This window comes from Sipha flava, unplaced genomic scaffold (genome assembly GCF_003268045.1).
Source record: "Sipha flava isolate LNK unplaced genomic scaffold, YSA_version1 324_pilon_pilon, whole genome shotgun sequence".
Lineage (NCBI taxonomy): Eukaryota > Metazoa > Arthropoda > Insecta > Hemiptera > Aphididae > Sipha > Sipha flava.
This window is the reverse complement of record NW_020273009.1, coordinates 1,118,509-1,140,613: the sequence shown is the minus strand read 5'-3', so window position 1 is coordinate 1,140,613 and position 22,105 is coordinate 1,118,509. Positions and strand designations below refer to the sequence as shown.

The window sequence follows — 22,105 nt, the reverse complement described above, 5'->3', positions numbered from 1 at the left end:
TAAGAAAATAAATGTGATACAATAATACTACTCAGGTATTTTATATTATATCAATAACATGTAAAAATATCTTGCATGCATGCACATGTACATAATATGTACTTGTACCCATTGTTTTATGGTATTTTAATTTTCCATGATTCTTCTTGTATTCGATTAAAACAGTCCGCTAGGAATGTAAACTGTATCAACAGTTAATGAATAAATAAACATATTAATATAATTTATTTTTAACAAATATACTTACATAGGGAGTATGTAGTTTAACACACTTAGGACTTTTCTCTTCGCGTTGAAATTGAAAACTAAATAATCCATTCAACTCATCAATCTCCCAGCATTTAATAGTTTTCCAAGTGAATTCAACAATTTGATTCTGTTAAATAAAAATTTATTATATATGTTATTGACATTAATTTCAATTATTTTATACAGTGTTATTATAATAATAAAATAACTTCTTGATAAAAAAATAAAAATCAGTAAGAGTATATTATTGTTTTTCTTATATTTAAATATATTTTAATACAGTAAAAATTTATTATAATGATAACGTCCAAGGAATCTAACATTTAAAAAAATTAGTTTTTTGTTTCAAAATGTTAGTTTTATGTTTTCTTCATTATTTTTATAATACCTTGGATTTTACATAAAAACTTTTGAATAATTACTAATATATCACTGATTATCATTTTAAAAAATTTTTTAACGATTTTTAAAATGCCATATTAATTTTTTTTTTTTAATTGTAAATAACTTTTGTTTGCTCACTTTTACCAAATAAACATGCCATGGATATACAAATAATAATGTTGTACATGGCAAAATACTTAAACTATATTAAGATTTGTTTAATGTTTTGTGTTGTCATGAAAAATCTATATATTGTATTATTTATTATTTGACTAATTACACATAAATTATATGAGTGACTTGTTAATATAAACGAAATATATATTTCCAAATTCACCAAAAAAAAAAAAAAGTCATGAGTAATAACATTTTAAAATAATGCTGTTTTATAAATTAGACACCACATATTGTATAAAAATCAAAATACATCACTATTAGTATTTATAAAAATATACTTAATTTTCCAATACATCAATCAGTAATGATAAAAATATCAACTTTTTTAGACTAATTATCCATTTAATAAAAATCCATAAGGTATTACAATTTAATGATTTGTAACTTTATACATCATCATTTTCAGAAATTTTTTCTGAACATTAATGAATCTCTTGGTGTTAATATTCTTATTGCCTATATAGCTAACAACTATTTTAGGTAAATATTAAACATTTTTCAATAGCCATTTCTTGATTGAAAATTTAATATCAATAATCTTAATGGATCTTAATTTTAATAAATATTTTAACTACTCAGAAGTCTAACAATTTGCTCTTTTCTTAATAGTAGCATAAGAGAGAAAAATGTAATCAAGATATATCAGATTAAGCTGTAACTATTTTATGTTATAATTTTCTATTATTTTATATAATAGAAAAATCATCACTTATCATTTATATATATATATATATATAATTGCAATTGAATTGATGATTGCAAAAACATCACGAATCACATATTTATTGAAATTGAGTTATTAATAGACATATACTAATCATGTGTTTCTATGCATTGAGTATAAGAACACCGATTATTATTATTTGTTTATCTGATAAAAAAAATATAACTAAAAACTTTTTTTATATTCAATGCATAGAAACATATGACCAGTATATGTTTTTACTAATATCTCAATTTCATAAAATATAAGGCTCGTGGCATTTCTACGATCATCAATTTAATTAATTTAAATTTATTAGTAAAACAATATTTAATTTTTTATTTAAATTCATAGAATAACATTACAATCCATAGATAAAATAAGTTATTACCTTATACTTAAGATAAGTTATTTAATAATTATACTTTGCAGGTGCAAACGCAGAGAGGGGTTTAAGGAGTTCATCCCTCCTCCAAATGTCAGAAAAAAAATCTTATAAAAAATTATCTGACCTACCACTCTTTAACAATAAAAGGATATTTTTGATTGAAATTGTATATTCATAAATTGTGTATTTTTATTAAACTAAATTTTCAACACTGAAGAAATAAAGGTTTAACATTTATAAATATAATATAATTAATAATGTAATAATAAATATTACCTCAAGTGTACCATCTTCAGTACATGCTATAAGTCTAAGACCTAAAAATCCAACTGCTGCCATCACATGACCAGTCTTTCGGGAGTCACATGGACAATGTGGAAAAATTACTTCACCATAACCAGGTAGTTCTTTAGCCATTTTTAAATACTATTAATTATAAAAAATAAATTAAAATTCATCAAGACAATTAAAAATAAATATATACTTAAATATTTAACTCTTACGATTAATGAATCTGATAAAAAAAAATTGTTCGTATACTATTCAATATGTTTACTAGACATTTTTTTAAAGATAAACACTAATATGTGGACTAATTATATGAATAAAAAAAAAAAAATTATTTTTACTTTTTATGCTACTAGATTGTTTGTCGGATAAAGAATATTTTTAAATAAAATATTGGACATAAAATTAAGAAAAATAAAATAAATAATTACTATATAGAATTCTTTAAATATTAAATTTTTTTAATTGTTGTATTTCCTAAATCTTAATTAATAATGTGCACTAACTTATTGCAATTTATTTATCAGTACATACAAAATATTTTAAGTTTTAAATAATGCTAATATAATTTAATGTTGCCGCACAGTTAAGTATATATTATTATTTTTTAAAAGTTGCTAGGATAATAAAGATTTTATAATAAATAATTACATCTAGTTTTTTGGAAGAATCTTGTAAGGCTTTCAGTTCATATAAACGGTCCCCTACAATGATATGATTACGATCTACTTCATCAATAGTACTCCAGAAAATAAATGTTGCAGCTAAAGTATTTGATGCTATAAGTTGCATTTCAATAGTAGGATTAAATAGCCATCGTTTTATACATAAACAGCTAGCACTAGCCGTCCGATAGTTTTGAACATAAAGTTGATGAGCTATTTCATGTGGTTGAATTTTTCTTTCTAAAAAAATTAAATATAAATATACTTAATTAAATAGTAGTACAAATAAAAATGTAAAGTTATATAAAAAAAAATTAGTTCAATGTAATTTAAATCTTACAAATATATAATAAGTAATTTTGTTAAAGAATACTTACCAAAATTATACTCAACAATTTCAAATAGGTAAAAATAAGGTACTATATTTTCTCCCATTTGTATTTTATCTACAATACTATTGTAAACACTTTCAGCTGTTGCATTTTTTTTGGTTCTAATAATTACTATTTCTCGATCAGGTAATATTATTTTTAAATCCACTATTGAGTCAATATTCTATACACAAAAATTATATTTATATAAAACAATATACTCAAAAATTATCAAATAAAGACTTTTACCTGTATGTTACCAGAATCAGCCAGGAAATCTTGCATAATTTCACTTTCAGCGATGACACGAACAGCACAAACTTTTTCTAAATATAATTCCAAACCTCTTCTTCTTGAATCAAGTTGTTGTTCACTTAAACTATAAAGAATAACATTATATAAAACCTAATACCAAATAAAATTGTATAATTATTTAAATTAGTCCTTACGTAAATGGCCATTTTCCAGGGAGTTTTGGAAAACTATACCCTATAAACTCTCTTTTGAGATTAACATGTAGATTGGAGAATTCACTATAACGTTTTGAACACAAATGACGACCAGCCATATATATATTAAATACCTAAATAATAATAATTATAAAATATCTTGCTACATGTTCATTGCTAAGCTATTATTTTAATGAAGGATAAAAGATTTTACTTTTGCAGTCCTCAAAAAAAAAGGGAGAAAAATCACTTATAATTATACTATATATAATAATAAAATAAAATTTGTATACTTATAACTGGTACAATTTAAAATTAGATAAAGTGAAATTTAAAAAACAATGAATAATGCTTCCCATTCAGTTTTTATGTTGTCATTTATAAATACTATATTTATCATAAATACAAATCATACAAACTTGGTAATTACATATCAAGTACCAATGATTCATTTAAAATATTGACTTAATATAAGTAATAAGTATATACACTGAGAGTTACTTAAGAGAATAGTTATATAAAATTATTTCTATATAATAGTAACTAAAAAATAAACTTTTACTTAGAAGCAATTCAATAAAACATATAAAGGGGAGCACAAAACCATAAAAAAAAAAAACTTGAAGCAGTTTTCAATAAATAATACAAATCAGCAATTTTTTATTTGAAAGGAATTGTTAAAATTCAATTATTAATATTAATTTATACCATATACAAACATTTACGATAAAATAATATTAAAAAATTTGTTTTGTAAGAAATATTATGTTTCAATTTAAGGTAAAAGAATCAATATATTTATAGGTATTTCATAAATTGAAAATTATTGACAAATTACAGTTGAGTTAAATTTTTATCTTACAATTTTCAGACTAGTTAATAAAATTGTGCAAATACATATATGCATTCATTAATTGAAGAGCAATAATACACTAAAAAAACAACTATAAATTCTTACCACATATTTGTCTCCATCTTTATCAACTGTATGATAATCTGGTACAGAAATGGGCAATGATCTTTTATCACTGTAGTCTATATAATTATATGTTGATTGATCTTCACTTGGTTCTAATCTCTCAGCTTCCTATATATATATAAAAAAAAAATAGATATTCAAAAAGTATTTTTAAGTATATAAATATGTTATAAGCATTACCATACAAAGTTAAAATATATGTATGTTTAATTTATTAATATTATTCAAATATTCTGTGTTCATAATAATATTTTTATAAATTTAAAAAATAATATACAGAGAAAAAAATTATCATAAAGTAAAATTAAATAAATCAATCTAAATGGTGAAAATTGTAATACAAAATTATGTTCATAAAAATAATATATATGCAATTTCAATTCAAGTATGATTTTTATGAATCAAACACATGGATTTTATATATTTTGTTCCATCAATTATACATTCAATAATTAGATTTAAAAAGACAGTTGAAGACTAAATAACTAAACTATTTTTCTTTAAGTTACACAAAATGTACGCATAAAATGATTAATTTATTTTTTTAATTTTATACATCCAAAATGGAAATATTTAGGGAATCAAAAATCTGTTTTATTAAAATTCTAGTTTAATTTTTTTTTTTTGTCTTAAATATTTGATGCAAGTATAATATAATAATCCTGATAATTATTGAATCCACATACATAATAATTATTTATTTAATAACATTTTATGTAAATTTTAAATTAAAAATTTAAAATATGATAAAACTAAAAAATATTCAGGTTGTTTTTTTACGATAGAGATCATATAGTTGAAAACATAATATTTTTAATTTATCTAGTATACTATGTTATTAATTATTTCTTTAAAAATTGTATTTTTAAACTAATTAACTTTATGCTGACTGTAGATTTTAATTGTAAATTATCTAATTCAAGATAAAATCTATTGTAATAAAATTAGCTATTTAGTGTATGTTTTGCATAGAATGAAATTATAATTTTTACATCAAATTCAAAACAATAACTTAGTCCAAATATTATTTGGCAAACAACAATAATTTAAACATAAATAATACATAATGAATACAGAACATACCTGAGGTGTAACAGATATTACTGTCAATGTCAATACATCACCGCCCGATTTTATTAAATCGACGACTTGTTTATGTGTAGATCCTTCAACATTCACATTATTTCTAAATACCAAACACAATATTAATACATTTAATCATAAAACGGCATTCTCTAGTAAACATTAAAAAAAAACCTAAGCTCTATAACAAAATAACCCACAATACAATTAAACTGATAGGTAAGAAAAATCAAAACAAAACAGCAATATTCAAAAACTTACACTTCGAGTATACGGTCTCCTTTGCGGATCCCAGCGTCGTACGCTGCTCCACCTTCAAGCACCGCGCTAACGTGCTGTAAAGGAGCGTAGAGTTGGCCATTAATGCTCTTCAACTGGCCTCCCTCGCTGACTTGACCACGGACGTTAAATCCGAAGCCAGTGACACTCTTGGTTATAGTGACTTCTCGAGGACCCGCCGGTACTTTCGACGACATTGTCCATCAACACTCCATCACCTAAATGATTAATAAGAACATGTGACGTATGGCCCGGGAACGAAAATTATTTTCATATATTTTCAAAATCGCTGATGGATCAAGGAACATTATCACTTACCGTCACGATAACACCACCGCCACTATCAATAATATCAGTGTTTTGCACGATATAAGTTTATCTGTCTACCTACATTACTACGACTCGGATTTCTCAACTAGAAGTGTTGACAATATGCCACATTATATTAAATTAATTTGTTTTTTCGTTCGCTCACCACCACTAATTGTCTTTGATTAAATTATCGAAACTATAAAAAATATATTTAAACATACTGAATAGATTTATATATAGTAGGTACACATTATATTTGGAGTTTTACAAAAATTTTTAATAATAATATGTATAACGCGCGCAATTGGAGGAAAATTTAAATATAATCCGACGAAAAAATAAGCAGCAACTAGGCGTCTGTTATTATATCAAATAGAATTAGTTTTTAATTTGTGGTGGTTTTTTGTTTATATTACAGTTTAAGTATAGAATCAGTTAGTTTGTGAAATAACTAGATAATTTATAAAATAAGTAAAACCTGTAGGTAATGTATATAATCTAGTTATTTTATACATTCCCTAGCACCACTTCGTTAATGTATCAAATTGATATATTCATGCATGTACAATATCGCTATTATACTACCCATTATATTAATAAATTAGATGAAACTACCGTTCTTGTTATCGGTGACCAGTAGCGTAACTGGAAAAAAACCTAGGAGGGGCAATATAATATATTTATTATTACCAAAACCCTGACACCTCTCCCCCTCACCAGTTAAAATATATTTTTATTGTATGTATTTTATACACTATATCTAATTGTTTGATTTTACATAAGTCTTTTAACTAATTTTATGGTTTAGATAAACATAAATTGTAGGTAGCATCTACTAGATACCAATATTCATAAGAGTTCATTAATAAAGGTTATAATAAAGGTAATAAGGTGCTATTTATACTGTTGGATTATCTGGGGGGAGGGGCAAAATTATACATTTATCTCTCAAAAAATGGTCAGAGGGGGCACTTGCCCCCCCAAAAAAAAAAAATCACCCCAATGTCGGTGACTACAGTGTTCATGTACGTTTATCGTGTAGATAAAATTATCGTTGTATATGTATTATTATTAAGATTGTCAATAATATTGGTAAGGTTTAAAGTTTAGTAATAGTCTAACAATCACACGCGTTTAGTGTTGGTTCGCTTGTCTCTACAATAGCCTTTGCATGTACAAATAAATAATTAATTAAATTTAAAATAAACACAATTTTATAATATATTTTAAATTTTAATGTATTTCATATTTTAACATATATCAAACTAAAATTTTATAAAATAACTAGATATTCTATAAAATAATTTGTTAAAGTATAACTCTCATGTATGATTACATACTTTAACTGACATTCATAGGTACCTAATTCATGAACTACCTAGTTATTTTATAAAATAACGGTATTCAATACTTTAACTATAACATATACAATACTTTTGCGAATCCATCCATTTATACTAAGTTTGAGATTATATATTTCATTGTTTATCATTTCAACCAGTTATTCATAAGAGGTTTTTGAAAAACGTCCATTATTGATTATAGTAGATTATACAATGTAACTTTTACATTTACAGTAGTACAGTATACTGTAACTATAGTTACATTTAAATCTTAGTTAATAATTTTAGTTAAATATTGGAGTAAAGCATTTTTATGACTAACGTATATAACTATAAACTATTAATTATAATTTATAATTTATTAACATAAGCGTACATAGGTATCCCGTCGGATTTTACTCATAGATATTTCAGATATTTGTATTTATCGTACACTCTAAATCCTACAGACTTGATACAAACGATTTAGATAATAAGTTAATAGTTGAAATTAAACTAAATTACCAATTGATGTAGGTAGTTTAAATTTAAAATTCGACTACCTATGGATAATTTTTTCCAACACTACATAATATTATAGTCGTTTTTTAAATAAACAGATAAACAAATGACATACTGTAAAAAATAATTAAAAAAATTTAAAACACAGAACGCATATCTATACTGTCAATATATATAGTACCTATATGTATATGTTTGTGCAGGCGTGTACACAAAAAAATATTTTGAAGGGGTTTTAGGTTGTACATTTTCATACTTTTATAATCTAAACATACCACTTTTACTCTACAAAAACATATTTAATAATTTTCTTGAATTTCGTTGGAGGGGAGGTTTGAACCCCTAAAACCCCCACTTGTGTGGGTTTGTGTGTCTTATAAGTAAAATTACAAAGGTATCCGAGTGTATAACCGTAACGTATAAATTGCGATATCGCCAAATATTTATAAATAACTCTTAGCAATTATCATTTTATGTTCATCACTGTGTTACACGGATAAATTTCATAAAGTATATATTAACAGGTACTTGAAATAAGGAATAATAGTTTTTGTAACAATCATAACTATAGTAACTATAGGTCTATACGCTATGTACTGTGATTAGATATACATGTTTTTATATACAGTTAATTCACTTTTTATACTTTATAAGACATTTAAGATTAAATTAATAATATACATACCAACATAGGTATATTGACAATTACTGTGAATATAAACTAGGGACTTCAAGAGACTAATATATTTTTACGTAAAACAAATTTCAACAAATTTTCTATACTTAACCATTTAGGTAAAAAATAAACTATTTTTCACAAAATTACGACCGTGTATAAAAACACTCATCAAAATAGATTTTAAATAAACTTATAAGGAACATATGATAGAATTTTAGGAAGTTTTATTTTAGTTCGGGCAATTTAATACACTATGTTATACCTATATTATAATTTATATTTATTTGATTTAAAATGAATAATACAATTTATTTTTTTACAATTAAAAGCACCTAAACTATAGTTTAAAAACAAATCAAACTATTTATTAAACACATAAATAATATTAAATGAGTGAAAATAATAAAGAACCATCATTTATACATTAAGAGAATATTCTAATTAAAATAATAATAAATTTTCTTCTTTAATTATTTATAATTATATAAGAAGATGCCTATTAATGCCTATTTTGCGGTTATAAAGCTCACACATCTTAATAATTTAAAGGTCAAGAAGTCTCTAACCCTAAACTAATAATTTACGGTTCAATCATATTTGAATTGTTTAATGATTAATTTTAAATTAACCACTAGAAAAAAATTTAATGTTTTAGTTTTTGTTTATATATATATATACCTATGTACACAATTAAAACTATTATTATTTTGAATAAAAATTATAATGTATAGGTAAAATTGTTTATATATATTTATATTTATACTAAAACTTGTAGTTATGATTTTTAAAACATATTCCTATAGATTATTGGTTTAAGTAACACAAGATATTAATAGCCAAGAATCTAAAGCTAAGCTAAAGAATGTTATTTGAATATTTTATTAATTTACTAAAATTTACTTCAGATAAAAATTTTTATATAAAGAAATAATTCAATCAATATGAACGATTGAAATATACACTAATCACGCTAACACGTATAACCATACTTAACTACAGACGTATAAGCAAAAAAAATACTTTATTTTTGGGATAATTGAACCCTTACCCCCCCCCCCCTTATGTGCACGCTAGCCTACCTAGTATTAATTATAGAAGTCATTCATATTTTCAGTACTGAAAAATATCAGTTGATAAGTTCTAAATATTTATATTTTTGTTAATATAATCAGCTAATCAATTTTATTTTACTTACATGTTAGAAAACTTAGAAATAAAAATCGTGTATAGAGCATAAAATATACAGCACTTATAAACACTGTCCTAAGACTTACAAAAAACTTAAATATAAAAAAAGTACATCTCATGTACTAAATATTAATAATATAGGTATGAAATAAAAACAATAGAAAAAATCATAACCGTATTACGTAGAACATTTATACAACTATTTTAATTAATTTACAAATTTTATATCTTTGATTATATTTAAATTTAAAATGACAATTGATTTTTTATAAATTTAATAATACACCGTATAAAATGTTATACTTTATTACCTTGTTAAGTATATGCTTGAAATTTATTTTTCCAAAAGTATAAATAAAATGTGAACGATAATTCTAACATCAGTATTTGGTTAGTATATTAATAATAATTGCATACCTACATATACCACCGACCTTAATAACCATTAAATATATTATGTATATTTTATAGATAAATACATAGTTTATAATCTAATTTATTCAAATAACCTACAAAAATGTAATATGCCTAAGTCGATTGTCAAAATATAAAGAACATTAATTTATTTTACATGTAACAAAACTATTTTAGAAAACCAAATTTTGTTTTGTTTCATGGCTTAATATATTTTTTTAAATGCCAATCTCAGTATTTTTTGAAATTATGGCATCTTGCCATTTACAATAAACTATTTTTATTCTTTTGCATATATTATATTATAGTTATTTTTTAATTTATATTGGCTTTACATTTATTGAATAAATGCCAAGTTTTTTAAGCGCTTCAATTATAAATTGAAACCATTAAAAATAAAATTATTATTCTTATAGTTATTTTATAAATTTTTTCTATAAACTAAGATTATTTTACAATTTACAAAACTTCAAAAATGTATAATTAAATAACTTACACAATTTTAGATATTATAAAATGTGTATACAAGCCACATAGTACATACAAATTCAATAAGTTACAACTATTTTTAACACATTGTTTTAACTTTTAAATTTACAGCAGATACAATGAAATCTTTAATTAATACTAAGTATGAAGCAATGAATAAGTCGATATAGTTTAGCCAGGCAACCAGTAGTTAAAGTGAAAGGAGACGGAAGAGGACGGTGTCCTCTTTCTTATTTAAGGTAAAATTATGCGTCCTCTTTAATTTAAATCTCCCAAGTCCAGGGGAACTTAACACTAAACAGCGTTAATAATTATCACTTAAAGTACATAATATTTAACTACATGAAATTTATTAATGATTAATATACTTGAACAAGTGGAAGAAAATGTTAAGACTTCGAAGGAAAAATATAAGTAATTAAATAATATAAGCCACATTAGTATTAGTTTATATGTTTTATTTATTCAATAACAAAATTTTGTATTTTTATTTAACACTCTAAAGTATTTAATAATACACTTAAGTTTAGAGGGTGTCATACGTAAGACATCTGTTTACTTTTTTCCATCAGCTACGCACACTATATGAATACACTCGTAAAAATAATTTCATAGTATTTGAAATAATTTATTTTAAATATAATTTAATTAACTATAAGATTACTTTATAGTCTTAGAATGGTTATCAGTCAAATTAAAATATAAATATACTTATTCAGTAGCGAACTAGTTTGATATGACACTATTCTACAGCATAATATTTTGGAACCAAATTACAAGATATGGACTGTTAGCTATTTATTATTGTTTAAAAATATATGATGCATTGTAGCGGCCGCTATAGCTTTTACTAACATCGATATTATTACATAATAATTATCAAAATAATCAATATAAACAATATATCAATACATCAGAATAATAATATACATTGTTGTTTCTAGAAACGATATCGCCGTATCAGAGTTATTCTGTCATAAGCAGTAGCAAATCTATAAATAAATCCAAATTGGATAAATTGCCGTGTCCGTGCAAAGTGGTTAAGATAGTAGGGATGACGTACCCATAGTTATTAAAATTAAAAATGTACTTCATTTAATTTCGGAAAATGTATTGGGTTCAGTAATATAACAACCGTTAACTTATTAAATGTATATATTATTGATTTTTACATTCTTTAGTATTTTATTAAAAAAAAAAAAAATACAATAAATTGTATTATTGTAATGGAAAATTTCCGTACATAATCCGTACTTAGTTTAGCGTCATTTGGTCGCGGTAAAATGAGCACGCGTCCAATGGCATAGCGTGGGTATCGACTGCCCGGGATGAAAGACAATTTTGCCGCCCTTTTAATTAGGTATTTCAATTTAAAGTATACTATATATTATATACATTTATTCTAGAGAACTTTTCGGCAAGAACCGTCATCATTATTTTAAATTATACAGTTTAAATTTTAAATAAAAAAGTTTATTTGTTTTACAATCACGTTTATTAATACAAAAATTCATACTTCAACCATTGATATAACAGGTACAAAGGAATAGGCGCCACTAGGGGGGAATTAGCTAGGGGGATTAGCCCCCCCCATAAATATTCCATGTTATACATGGCATACTGCATACAGCATACTTAACTCATAAAAGTGTCACATACAAAAAAACACATTGCAGTAAATCCAACTAAAATGCCTGTATTAACATGGTATATAAGAGTAGGGGTGATCTACAGATTATTTTAAATTTTGATAGAAGTGCTGTAGCCCTTCCAGATATTTTACCTTAGTTGCGCCTATGTACAAAGGTATTATTTAATCATGCGATCATCGAGATGAATCCTAATTTTAAGCAGGTAATAGAATCTACTTATAGATACTTATACTTATTATAACTATCTTATTCCGCCCCAATTTCTTTTATTCTTTTCATTTTTTATGCTAAAATAAAAAAAAAAAATTGTAATGATAAAAGTTAGAGTTACAAAAGAAACTATCGAACATTTCAAAAACTAGGTATATTTTACATGACACAAAAATCTGAAAACCGTAAATATTTGTTCGGAACCCTGGATATGCGAGTGCAAAACTTGTACATGGCCGGATTTTAATAAATTAAAGCTTGAATAACATATCAGACAGTCCAACATACAATTACATAAATAAAATATTTAATACTCACACAGTTGAATGCAGGTAAACAATATTAATAAAATGATATTGAAAATGCTGTTACAGATTAATCTCACGGTAAGGTTAATCAGTAAACTTTTACTCTTTCACGTATATGGTAAATATATTATTTCAAATATATATATATATATACTTTTTTTTTTATTTAATTATTAAATAAGTTAAATAATTTTTACTATAAAGTATGTGTTAAATCAAAAATGGAAAAATATATTAGTTTATAACCATTTTATTCATCAAATAGAAAAGAATAGCAATGACAAAATTATTTGAAAATGTAATGACTATAAGAAGTTAAATTGGCGTGGTCGTGTTCACAGAAAAGGTGACAGTGTCATTAAATACACTGATCATACTCATGTACCAGATGCCACAAAAATAAAATTCAAAGAGTTACTCAATGAGGTAAATGAAGTAGCTAAAACATCACAATTAACCACGCATACAATTCTTGGAGTAGTTATAATTTACAGTTAGCCAGTGTGGTAGCTCGTTTACCAGTTATGTGTTCAAGTCTACCCAATACGGATAATGTCAACGGTGTAGGAACATTGCGCCCAGGGTTAAATCTTAAGATAGGTATAAAATGAGAATAGGTACTTACATAGAATAATAATAAAGTATGAATGTTGCGGAAATGAAAATGCTATGAGTGGAGTGACAAAAGATAATAGAATAAGGAACGAATATGCAGTGGCGTAATTGTGGGAGGAAAGGGGAGGCAAATGCCCCCTCTGACCATTTTTTGAGAGATAAAGGTATAATTTTGCCCCTCCCCAAATAATCCAAAAGTACAAATAGCACCTTTTATTAATGAATTCTTATGGATATTATTTAACAATAATGGTACCTAGTACATGCTACCTACAATTTATGTTTATCTAAACCATAAAATGAGTTAAAAGACTTATGTAAAATCAAACAATTAGATATAGTGTATAAAATACATACAATAAAAATATATTTTAAATGGTGAGGGGGAGAGGTGTCAGGGTTTTGATAATAATAAATATATTATATTGCCCCTCCTGGGTTTTTTCCCAGTTACGTCACTGCGAATATGTGAGTAATATTAGTGTAGCATCTATAATGGATAAAAGAGAAAATAGACTGAGATATTTGGGCATGTGATGAAAAAAATGCAGTAGGAGTTATTATGAACGTTAAAGAGAACTGAGGAAGAGGAAGATCAAGAAATGGATGGTTGTATATGATTGAGAATGATATGAGGACCATTGGTGTGTGCGTAGAGAATGTAAAAAATCGAGACGATGGAGGTTTAGGACAAGAGTGGTCCACCCCAAATAGTTGAGAACAATGCGAATGATAGGAAGACGTAAACTACCACCAATCAACCAATTAAAACGATTTATACAATGTATAAGAAACAAAATAGTTCAGCATCACTAATCCTGCAACATGAACTAATTTTAGTATTCCGGATGTATAAAAGAAAACTGTAAGTGGTGAAAACTTTTTTTATATGATAGCTATGATGAATATTATGATGATAAATGAATTGTATGTTTTCAATCCTAAACAATTTAATACTATTACAAAATAGCCACTATTGGTTTGCCGATGGCACATTTTCATGCGCTCCAAAATTATTCGCTCAATTATACTCAATTTATAGTAGGTACTATAAATACAAATTTGATGCCATTAGTTAACGTTATCTTGTCCGATAAATTTAAAGATACATGTCGTAGAATGTTTGTAGCATTAAATTCGATTAAATTTAAATCAAAACTTTTTATGTGAAATTTTGAAAAGATCACCATAATGCTGTGATACAAGTTTACTCAGACACACAAATCAAACGTTGTTTTTCACTTAGGTAAATATTTTTGGCGTCATATTAAAAGTTTGAGTCTCCAGAAAAAATATTCAGAAGATTCAGAAGATATTTTACTATTTGGTGATAATACATTTAGAAATTATATTCATATATTTAGATCATTAAATCTATATATTTTTTTTTTTTTAATTAATAATAATAGTGCGAAATTATATTGTATTTTATTTTATACATTAACTTCACGCTTTTTAATCTGTACTATTTTTGTTTACGCAATTTAATTGCTCACGAGCAATTTACCTCGTCATTATGCGTATTCATTTAACCACTACCAAATTATGTGGAACCCCCGTATTTAAATGGTCTAAGAAATAATCGATGGAAACGATAGTCTTAAAAAGAGAAAAACAAATTTTATAAGTTTAAAATGTACACCATAATAATAATTAATAAATATAAATTGTATTCTTTAAAAAAATTAGTAAAATTAAAAGTAAAAAAAACGCCTATGATCACATCACAACAAATTGAAATGTGCAATTTACCACAGCCAAAAATGCAAATTTTGAAAATATTATAACAAAAACTATTGTTATTCACAAATATTGTTTGCTCTGTCTTTTTTTTAAAATGTAAAAGTATTTACTTCAGTTATCAAAAAAATTTTAAAATAGGTAGCTATAGTGGATTTAGTTAATGAATAGAAAATGTAAGTGTTCATTTCTTTGCGAGTGAAGTGAGCAGTTTTTTCTGGTTAAAAAATTAAAAAAATATACCCTCCTCCCTAAACCAAAATGATACCTCTGGAAAATTGTTAAAAGCTGTTTATTACTGTAATATACTGGATCAGATACCTCTTAATCCTCCTTTGTATTTATTTATTGAACTTAAAAAGTATATATTATATCATTATCAAATTAGAGTGCTTTTAAAGCATAATAAAATAGAATATCGATACTTAGTAGTACAAGAAAGAAAAAGAAAATTAAGAATTATTGATAAATTGATGAACTGTAATATATTTCCCAATTCAACTGTTAAAATTTTTAACTTTAAAATATGTCATAGTTATAGTACTTATTTTTTGAATAATAACTACCTATTTATTAATATTTTAGTAAAATATGAAATATTAAATTTTCTGAATGACTTAATTTGCCATGGTAGTTGAGTTCATATTGTTACGCGTGGGTTAAACAGAGAGTATGGCCGCCTATTATTAAAAAATTTCTTAAAATATCAATTGATTTTTAATTTTATAATCAAATAAAAGTGATATCAGAGGTCAGAATATACCATTTTAATTACCAGCTGATTTGTCAATGATCAATAAAACATTTTAATAAAACATTCAACAAATCATTTTTTCATAATATACAGTATAAAATATGTGTATGCAATAATATACGTTATCTATCATAAATTACACAACGCTATTAAAATAATAGAAGAGTTATTTATTAATAAATATAAGATTAAACGGTGTTTACGGATGTACTCAATTTATATAAAACTGTTTCGTTTTTCAATAAATTACGTGATTTTCATAATATTTATATGGTGTATAGCACTTTAATACTTACATAATAGTAGATTTAGTAAAATAATAAATAATTAATTCCAGGCATAATGAATGTCTCATATGAATTATTGCCTACAACCTAAAATGTGCAATACATAAAAAAATAATCTAAAATATTTACTTTTCAAATAGATCCAACAAAAAAAATAGAAATTCAATAAAAAAAATTGTAAAATAATTTTTAAGAAACCCATTTAGTAAGAGATTTTTTGAGTAATTTATAATTATTTTTAATTTAAAATGCTTGAAAATGACAACTATCATATTTTCAGCAAAGATCGCCTCGTGATTATGATTTTATGCACATACTTATTTATTTAGTCACAAATAAAAGTACCTAGTTAATTGAATTTTTTTTTAGAAATTCAAAATTTACAAATTATGTTCTTTTTTAAAGCTAACCGAGAAATAAAAATAATTTTGATTATTTTTCAAAATAACCAGACATCATCATAATTTAGAAAATGACAAATACCTCTAAGACGAAATTACTCCTATCGTTCAGCTGCTAAAAAAAAAAATATATTCAAATGACTTATTAATTTTGAAAGCTGAATAGTTATGATATCGGCGGTATTCATAATTATTACAACCGATAAAAAAATGCTGATTCATAATAATTATTGAACAATAATTTATATTTTGTACTTTGAAACTGAATATAAAACAACGAATTGTGTTAAGTAGTTTCTAAGTATTTATGATATTAGATAGGTTTAAATAATTATGGTTTAAAAATAAAACCATTTTCAAATAAGAACTCTTAGTTTACTAAATGTTATAATAAAAAAAAGTTTAACAAAGTAACTGCCGACATCTACTAAAAATAATTTTGTTCACATGTTCATATAATAATACATTGATCAAAGACAAGCATAATCAACTTAATATACTTGTTTTCCCTACACACAGTGGAATTAAGAGCACACATAAACCAAAAATCTAACATTATGACGTATCTCTATAACATAGTATCTCTATAAAATATTATATAAACATTAATTATAAAAAATTATTATAATAGTTATGATAATTAAAAGTATAATAATAATAATCGGCGAAGGCATTATTTTCAAACCGGTATCTTTTCCTTTTGACAATAATGTTAGTTTACAAACGCTACGGAAAAATGAATGAATACCTAGCTATATAAACATTTATTTACACTTTATACACCCGCGTGATACCGACGAATTATTAGCGTAGATAACGGAATCTATTATCTATGCAGATCGTGAAAATAAATATAGCAGGCAAATCAGCTGAACAGCATAATAAATAATAATAATAATAATAATGATAAGCAGCGTTCATTGCGATTTTGTTGATAACAACCCATGATCGTTATAGGATATAGGTATTAAAATTTAACGACTAATGAGTAGATAACGAGCATGGATTTATAATATATAATATATTATACATCTATCGTAGCGAGCAACGACCAACAATCACTGCTATAGTAATACAAGACTACGTACGCAACAACGATTGAAAATAATGTACTCCATGACGAAGCACCATATTAAACGTATATAATTTAGAGTCGTAAATAATAATGGTTTATATGGATATTATTTTTATATATTGTTGTTAATTAGAAATATTCTACTACCATTTCGAAACAAAACCATACGTACTGAGTTTAAACTGACTAAATACGTCATATTGTACATACTTACAAGTAAACTATGTCCGTATTATATAGTGACTCACTATACCACTGCTGACCTGCACTTGTAAATTACTTAACACACTTCTGATATAAAATTAAACATGCCTTATTTGCGAGTTCTCCAGTAATAAAATATTACAACACACGACAAATAAAAATTGCCGTTTCCGAACAGTCGGCCGTAAAAAAAATATTACAATTTCATCGTACTCCAATTACGTACTAATACGTAGATACGATGTCCACAACAATACACGTTATTCCTTATGTGTGTAAGAAAGTAAATAAACTAATAAAAATAAATACAGACGAATCTCGACAATGATAGAATGACGCGGGAATGTTATTAAAAATGAAAAAATGAAAACAGCGAAAAGAAAAATAGTGTCAAGTAATCTCTAGAAGATCGACGTAGTGTTTGATTGCGGAGCAGGAAGTGTAACTTAATATAAGCCGGTTAATAAACTCTGAAACGTAGATAACCGATTGATTAGTCTTATAATAGTGACATGTGTTTATGTTAGTCACTATATGTGCGTGTTGTGTGTAACAAAAAAATTGTAACAATAATAACTAATAATACATTAATACGATATTCTATACAATACGTGTATCAATAATATTATGTTTTGTCATCGTTTCAGTATGAAAACAAAAACGCATTTCGCAGGGTAAACTTACCAAGGTCGAGTTATCGCGTCAATTTATTGTTATAGACTTAAAATCAACGACAGCAGACATACTGCCGGCTACTCGTTGATTATTGTTGCAATAACGAGCAAGGGTAACACGTTTGAAAAAAACAAAACAATTCAAATCTACTTGTAAACAAACATTGATAATACAAGTTTGATAACACACGGTTGTCGTTTTTCTGTCGTCGTTATCGTTTTGTGAATCTGTTGTAAACGGCTGCACTGATAAGTTGCACTGCACTACGCAACAGTATTTTTGAATCCTTTTTCTCCCATCGATGTCAGCTTGTTGGATTATAATTATAGGTACTGAACGTTAAAACGCGTTATGCCCACGAAAATATACTGGGTTGGTTAGATAACATAAAATCAACCTGCATCCTTACTTCATTGTAGTTCGCGAAAATACAAGATAATTACTTCATGAAATTTAAACGAATCTTGAATGACTGCAGGGCGTACATAAAAGATTTTTTAAATACTTATTTTTTGTCCTCTGTTTCCGTCATTCACCAACCACAAAAACCCAACAGTTAACCTAACCATAAGAAAGTCGAATAAGTCGTAATAAGATTTTTTCAAATCATGAAGTACCATTGAAAAGTACGGACAAGTAAGATTTATTAAGTGTTGTGTTCCCTTATCGTTCGACACATGTTAAAAAATTCACTTTTGAATGTGTATATACGTTGCATAATCTTATTTTGTAATAATGCGATGATCGGTGTAATAGCCGGTGTAATTAGCCGTTAAGCATTGAATTTGTATTGAATGCAGCCGGGAAACGGTTATGAGTAAACTTTGTCGGTAAACAATTGATAGAAATATTTAAAATACAATTTTTCAAACTCAAATCCATTATATAATCAGGACCCGTCAAAAATAAGTTATGACTATGAATTTATGATACTTTACTATAGAGTATAATATATTCACTGTTTTATATTTTATGCTAATATTAGATTATAAGTATTAATAATAATGTTATTCATTGAGTTATATTGCCATACAATTAGTTAGGCGTTGATATTTTTATACAACATAGTGTAGTTTGTTAAACTGAACATCGCCTATTTCACCAAAAAAAATTAATTCGTTATGGGTACATTTGCCCATTTTCAGTAAAATAAAAAGGTGAATTTTTTCCGACAAGTCATTTGCGTAAAATTTACCTGGTATAGTAATAATAAAGTTATATATTTTTTCTTAAATAATAATCAACTATACAATTTAATTTAAATCATAGTCGATAGTTAAAATAGTTATTAATAGTCAATAGTTATTTGTTTTTAAAATAAATATAATAAATAAAGATTTTTTAAAGGAATCATCCTTATCTTTAATTGTAATAAAATTTGACTATTTGTGTATATTCACAGGACTTAAATTTTACTTTTTATAATTATAAAAAAAAACGTTATTATATGTTACAGATAGGAGGGCATCCTTAAAATATTTGAATTAGACGAAATCGTTGATGGAAAATGTTTGTACATGTAAATATGGCGCAAATGGACTGTACCCAAAAAAAATTATTTTTTTTCTTAGTACAAATGGGTAACACCCGTTAGACTGTATACTGTGCAAACACAGTAGACTATAGTATTCTAGTCAGTATTCTATAGAATTCTATAATACATTCTAAAAGTTTTTTGAATTGTATAAAGTATTTTATGCCTACATTAATTTGCTACTTTCAAGTTAAAAAACCACAAAAAACATGTATAATTATTATTATTAACATATATATATATATATATTCAGCAATCATCTGTAATGATCAATATTCAATAAATGTCTTAAAATCAGACAATTATTATTTGATTTCTTTATAAATTATAATAAACTATATGTTATATAACACAATAATTATTTCTAGCATAATATAAAACATGAAATACTTGTTTAAAATAATAAATATAATTACGAAATAGATTGCCCCGAATATAGGAGAATAGGTACTCCAATAATAAGATAGATTTTTATTTTATTATATTTTTATATAGATGTTCATAATATACATATTTATCTTTTGTGATTAACCGGTCGGACATACTAACGCCAATAATGTTGTTAGTGGACTCGCCACATGCAGTATTATACCTAAATATTCTATATACCAAGACAACGGGTATTATACTACATGCTCTTTAAAATTTGAATAAATTATGTAACTCTCACAAGAAAAAAATCTTCAACATTTTCAAACCAATAACCTCGACAATTTAAATATTCACATTTATTAAAAAAAATACATATAATTGAAAATAAATATACAATAAAACATAATGTTATAATGTTTACTAACCATATGGTTTGGGTAAAACGTATTACACATTTATGAGACTTGGAATTAATTTTAATTAAAAAACCAATACATTTTATAATACATAATATACATTGATAGGGAAATAAATGCATAGTAGTTTATCAATACCCAATGTGTATAGGTGTATACGTTGTGGCGTATTAGATAATTGTTATTTGTACTTAATTAATAATAATTTATTAATATATTATTTAATTAAAAAATATTTCAAAATTAAACGAATTAAAATCTTTATATTTATATGTAAATAGTTAGTTTGTAGTTCCGTTCCGTTTTCTAAAAAAAAAAAGAAGTTGAAATAAGAGAATTGCTACATTTTTATAAATAGCCACAAAATAAAACACATCAAATTGGGGACGGTTTTGTACGAAAAATATTTTGAATTTGTAAATTCATAAATATTTTTCAAGCCCTTTGTGTAAACACATGGACATCAGGTGTTTAGATATAAAGGATTTTTTTCGACCCGAGCAGATTGTACGGTTTGGGTACCCGTGGAATTGTCCACCCGCACTTTCACCTTCGATTACCCTACCATACCGTACCTTTAGTATAAACCATAGTATACACGTATACATTTACCTACCAACACCAAGTGTCAGATCTGTACCCACCCGGAAATTATTATTAAACTGCCTATTGTACCAAAATTAATCTACAGCATTACGAATTTCCATTTTATTTTGTTTAATAAATAATAAAAACTGTAGCGTGTAGTAAATCGTTGACAATTATAAGGTGAATAAGAATTTAACAGATGAAAAAAAACCAATGTTTTACAAAAGAACTAATGATAATGTTTGGTTTTTCATGAATAGTTATTATTATTAGGCATACTCGTGTTTATGTCATAGTCAAGGGGCATAAGTGATCGTTCTTCAACCATCGATT

The 22,105-nt window shown here is 25.2% G+C and overlaps 1 protein-coding gene across 3 annotated transcripts; it reads right to left on the bottom strand.

The window, feature by feature from the left end:
- Window positions 1-62: 62 nt before the first annotated feature.
- Window positions 63-19,002, bottom strand: LOC112686775 (sorting nexin-27). Of its 3 annotated transcripts, XM_025559196.1 has the most exons (12): window positions 18,872-19,002; window positions 18,198-18,657; window positions 5,998-6,233; window positions 5,737-5,839; window positions 4,633-4,761; window positions 3,675-3,808; window positions 3,475-3,604; window positions 3,232-3,409; window positions 2,841-3,094; window positions 2,178-2,327; window positions 248-376; window positions 63-182 (listed from the first exon to the last, which is right to left on the bottom strand). In XM_025559196.1, exons 3-12 carry the CDS (start codon window positions 6,210-6,212, stop codon window positions 117-119), a joined length of 1,488 nt encoding a protein of 495 aa, XP_025414981.1. In that variant the 5' UTR covers window positions 6,213-6,233; window positions 18,198-18,657; window positions 18,872-19,002; the 3' UTR covers window positions 63-116. The 3 variants fall into 3 exon arrangements, with proteins under 3 accessions (XP_025414981.1, XP_025414982.1, XP_025414983.1); XM_025559197.1 differs by lacking the exon at window positions 18,198-18,657; XM_025559198.1 differs by lacking the exons at window positions 18,198-18,657; window positions 18,872-19,002 and adding an exon at window positions 6,334-6,523.
- Between the last annotated feature and the right edge of the window lie 3,103 nt (window positions 19,003-22,105).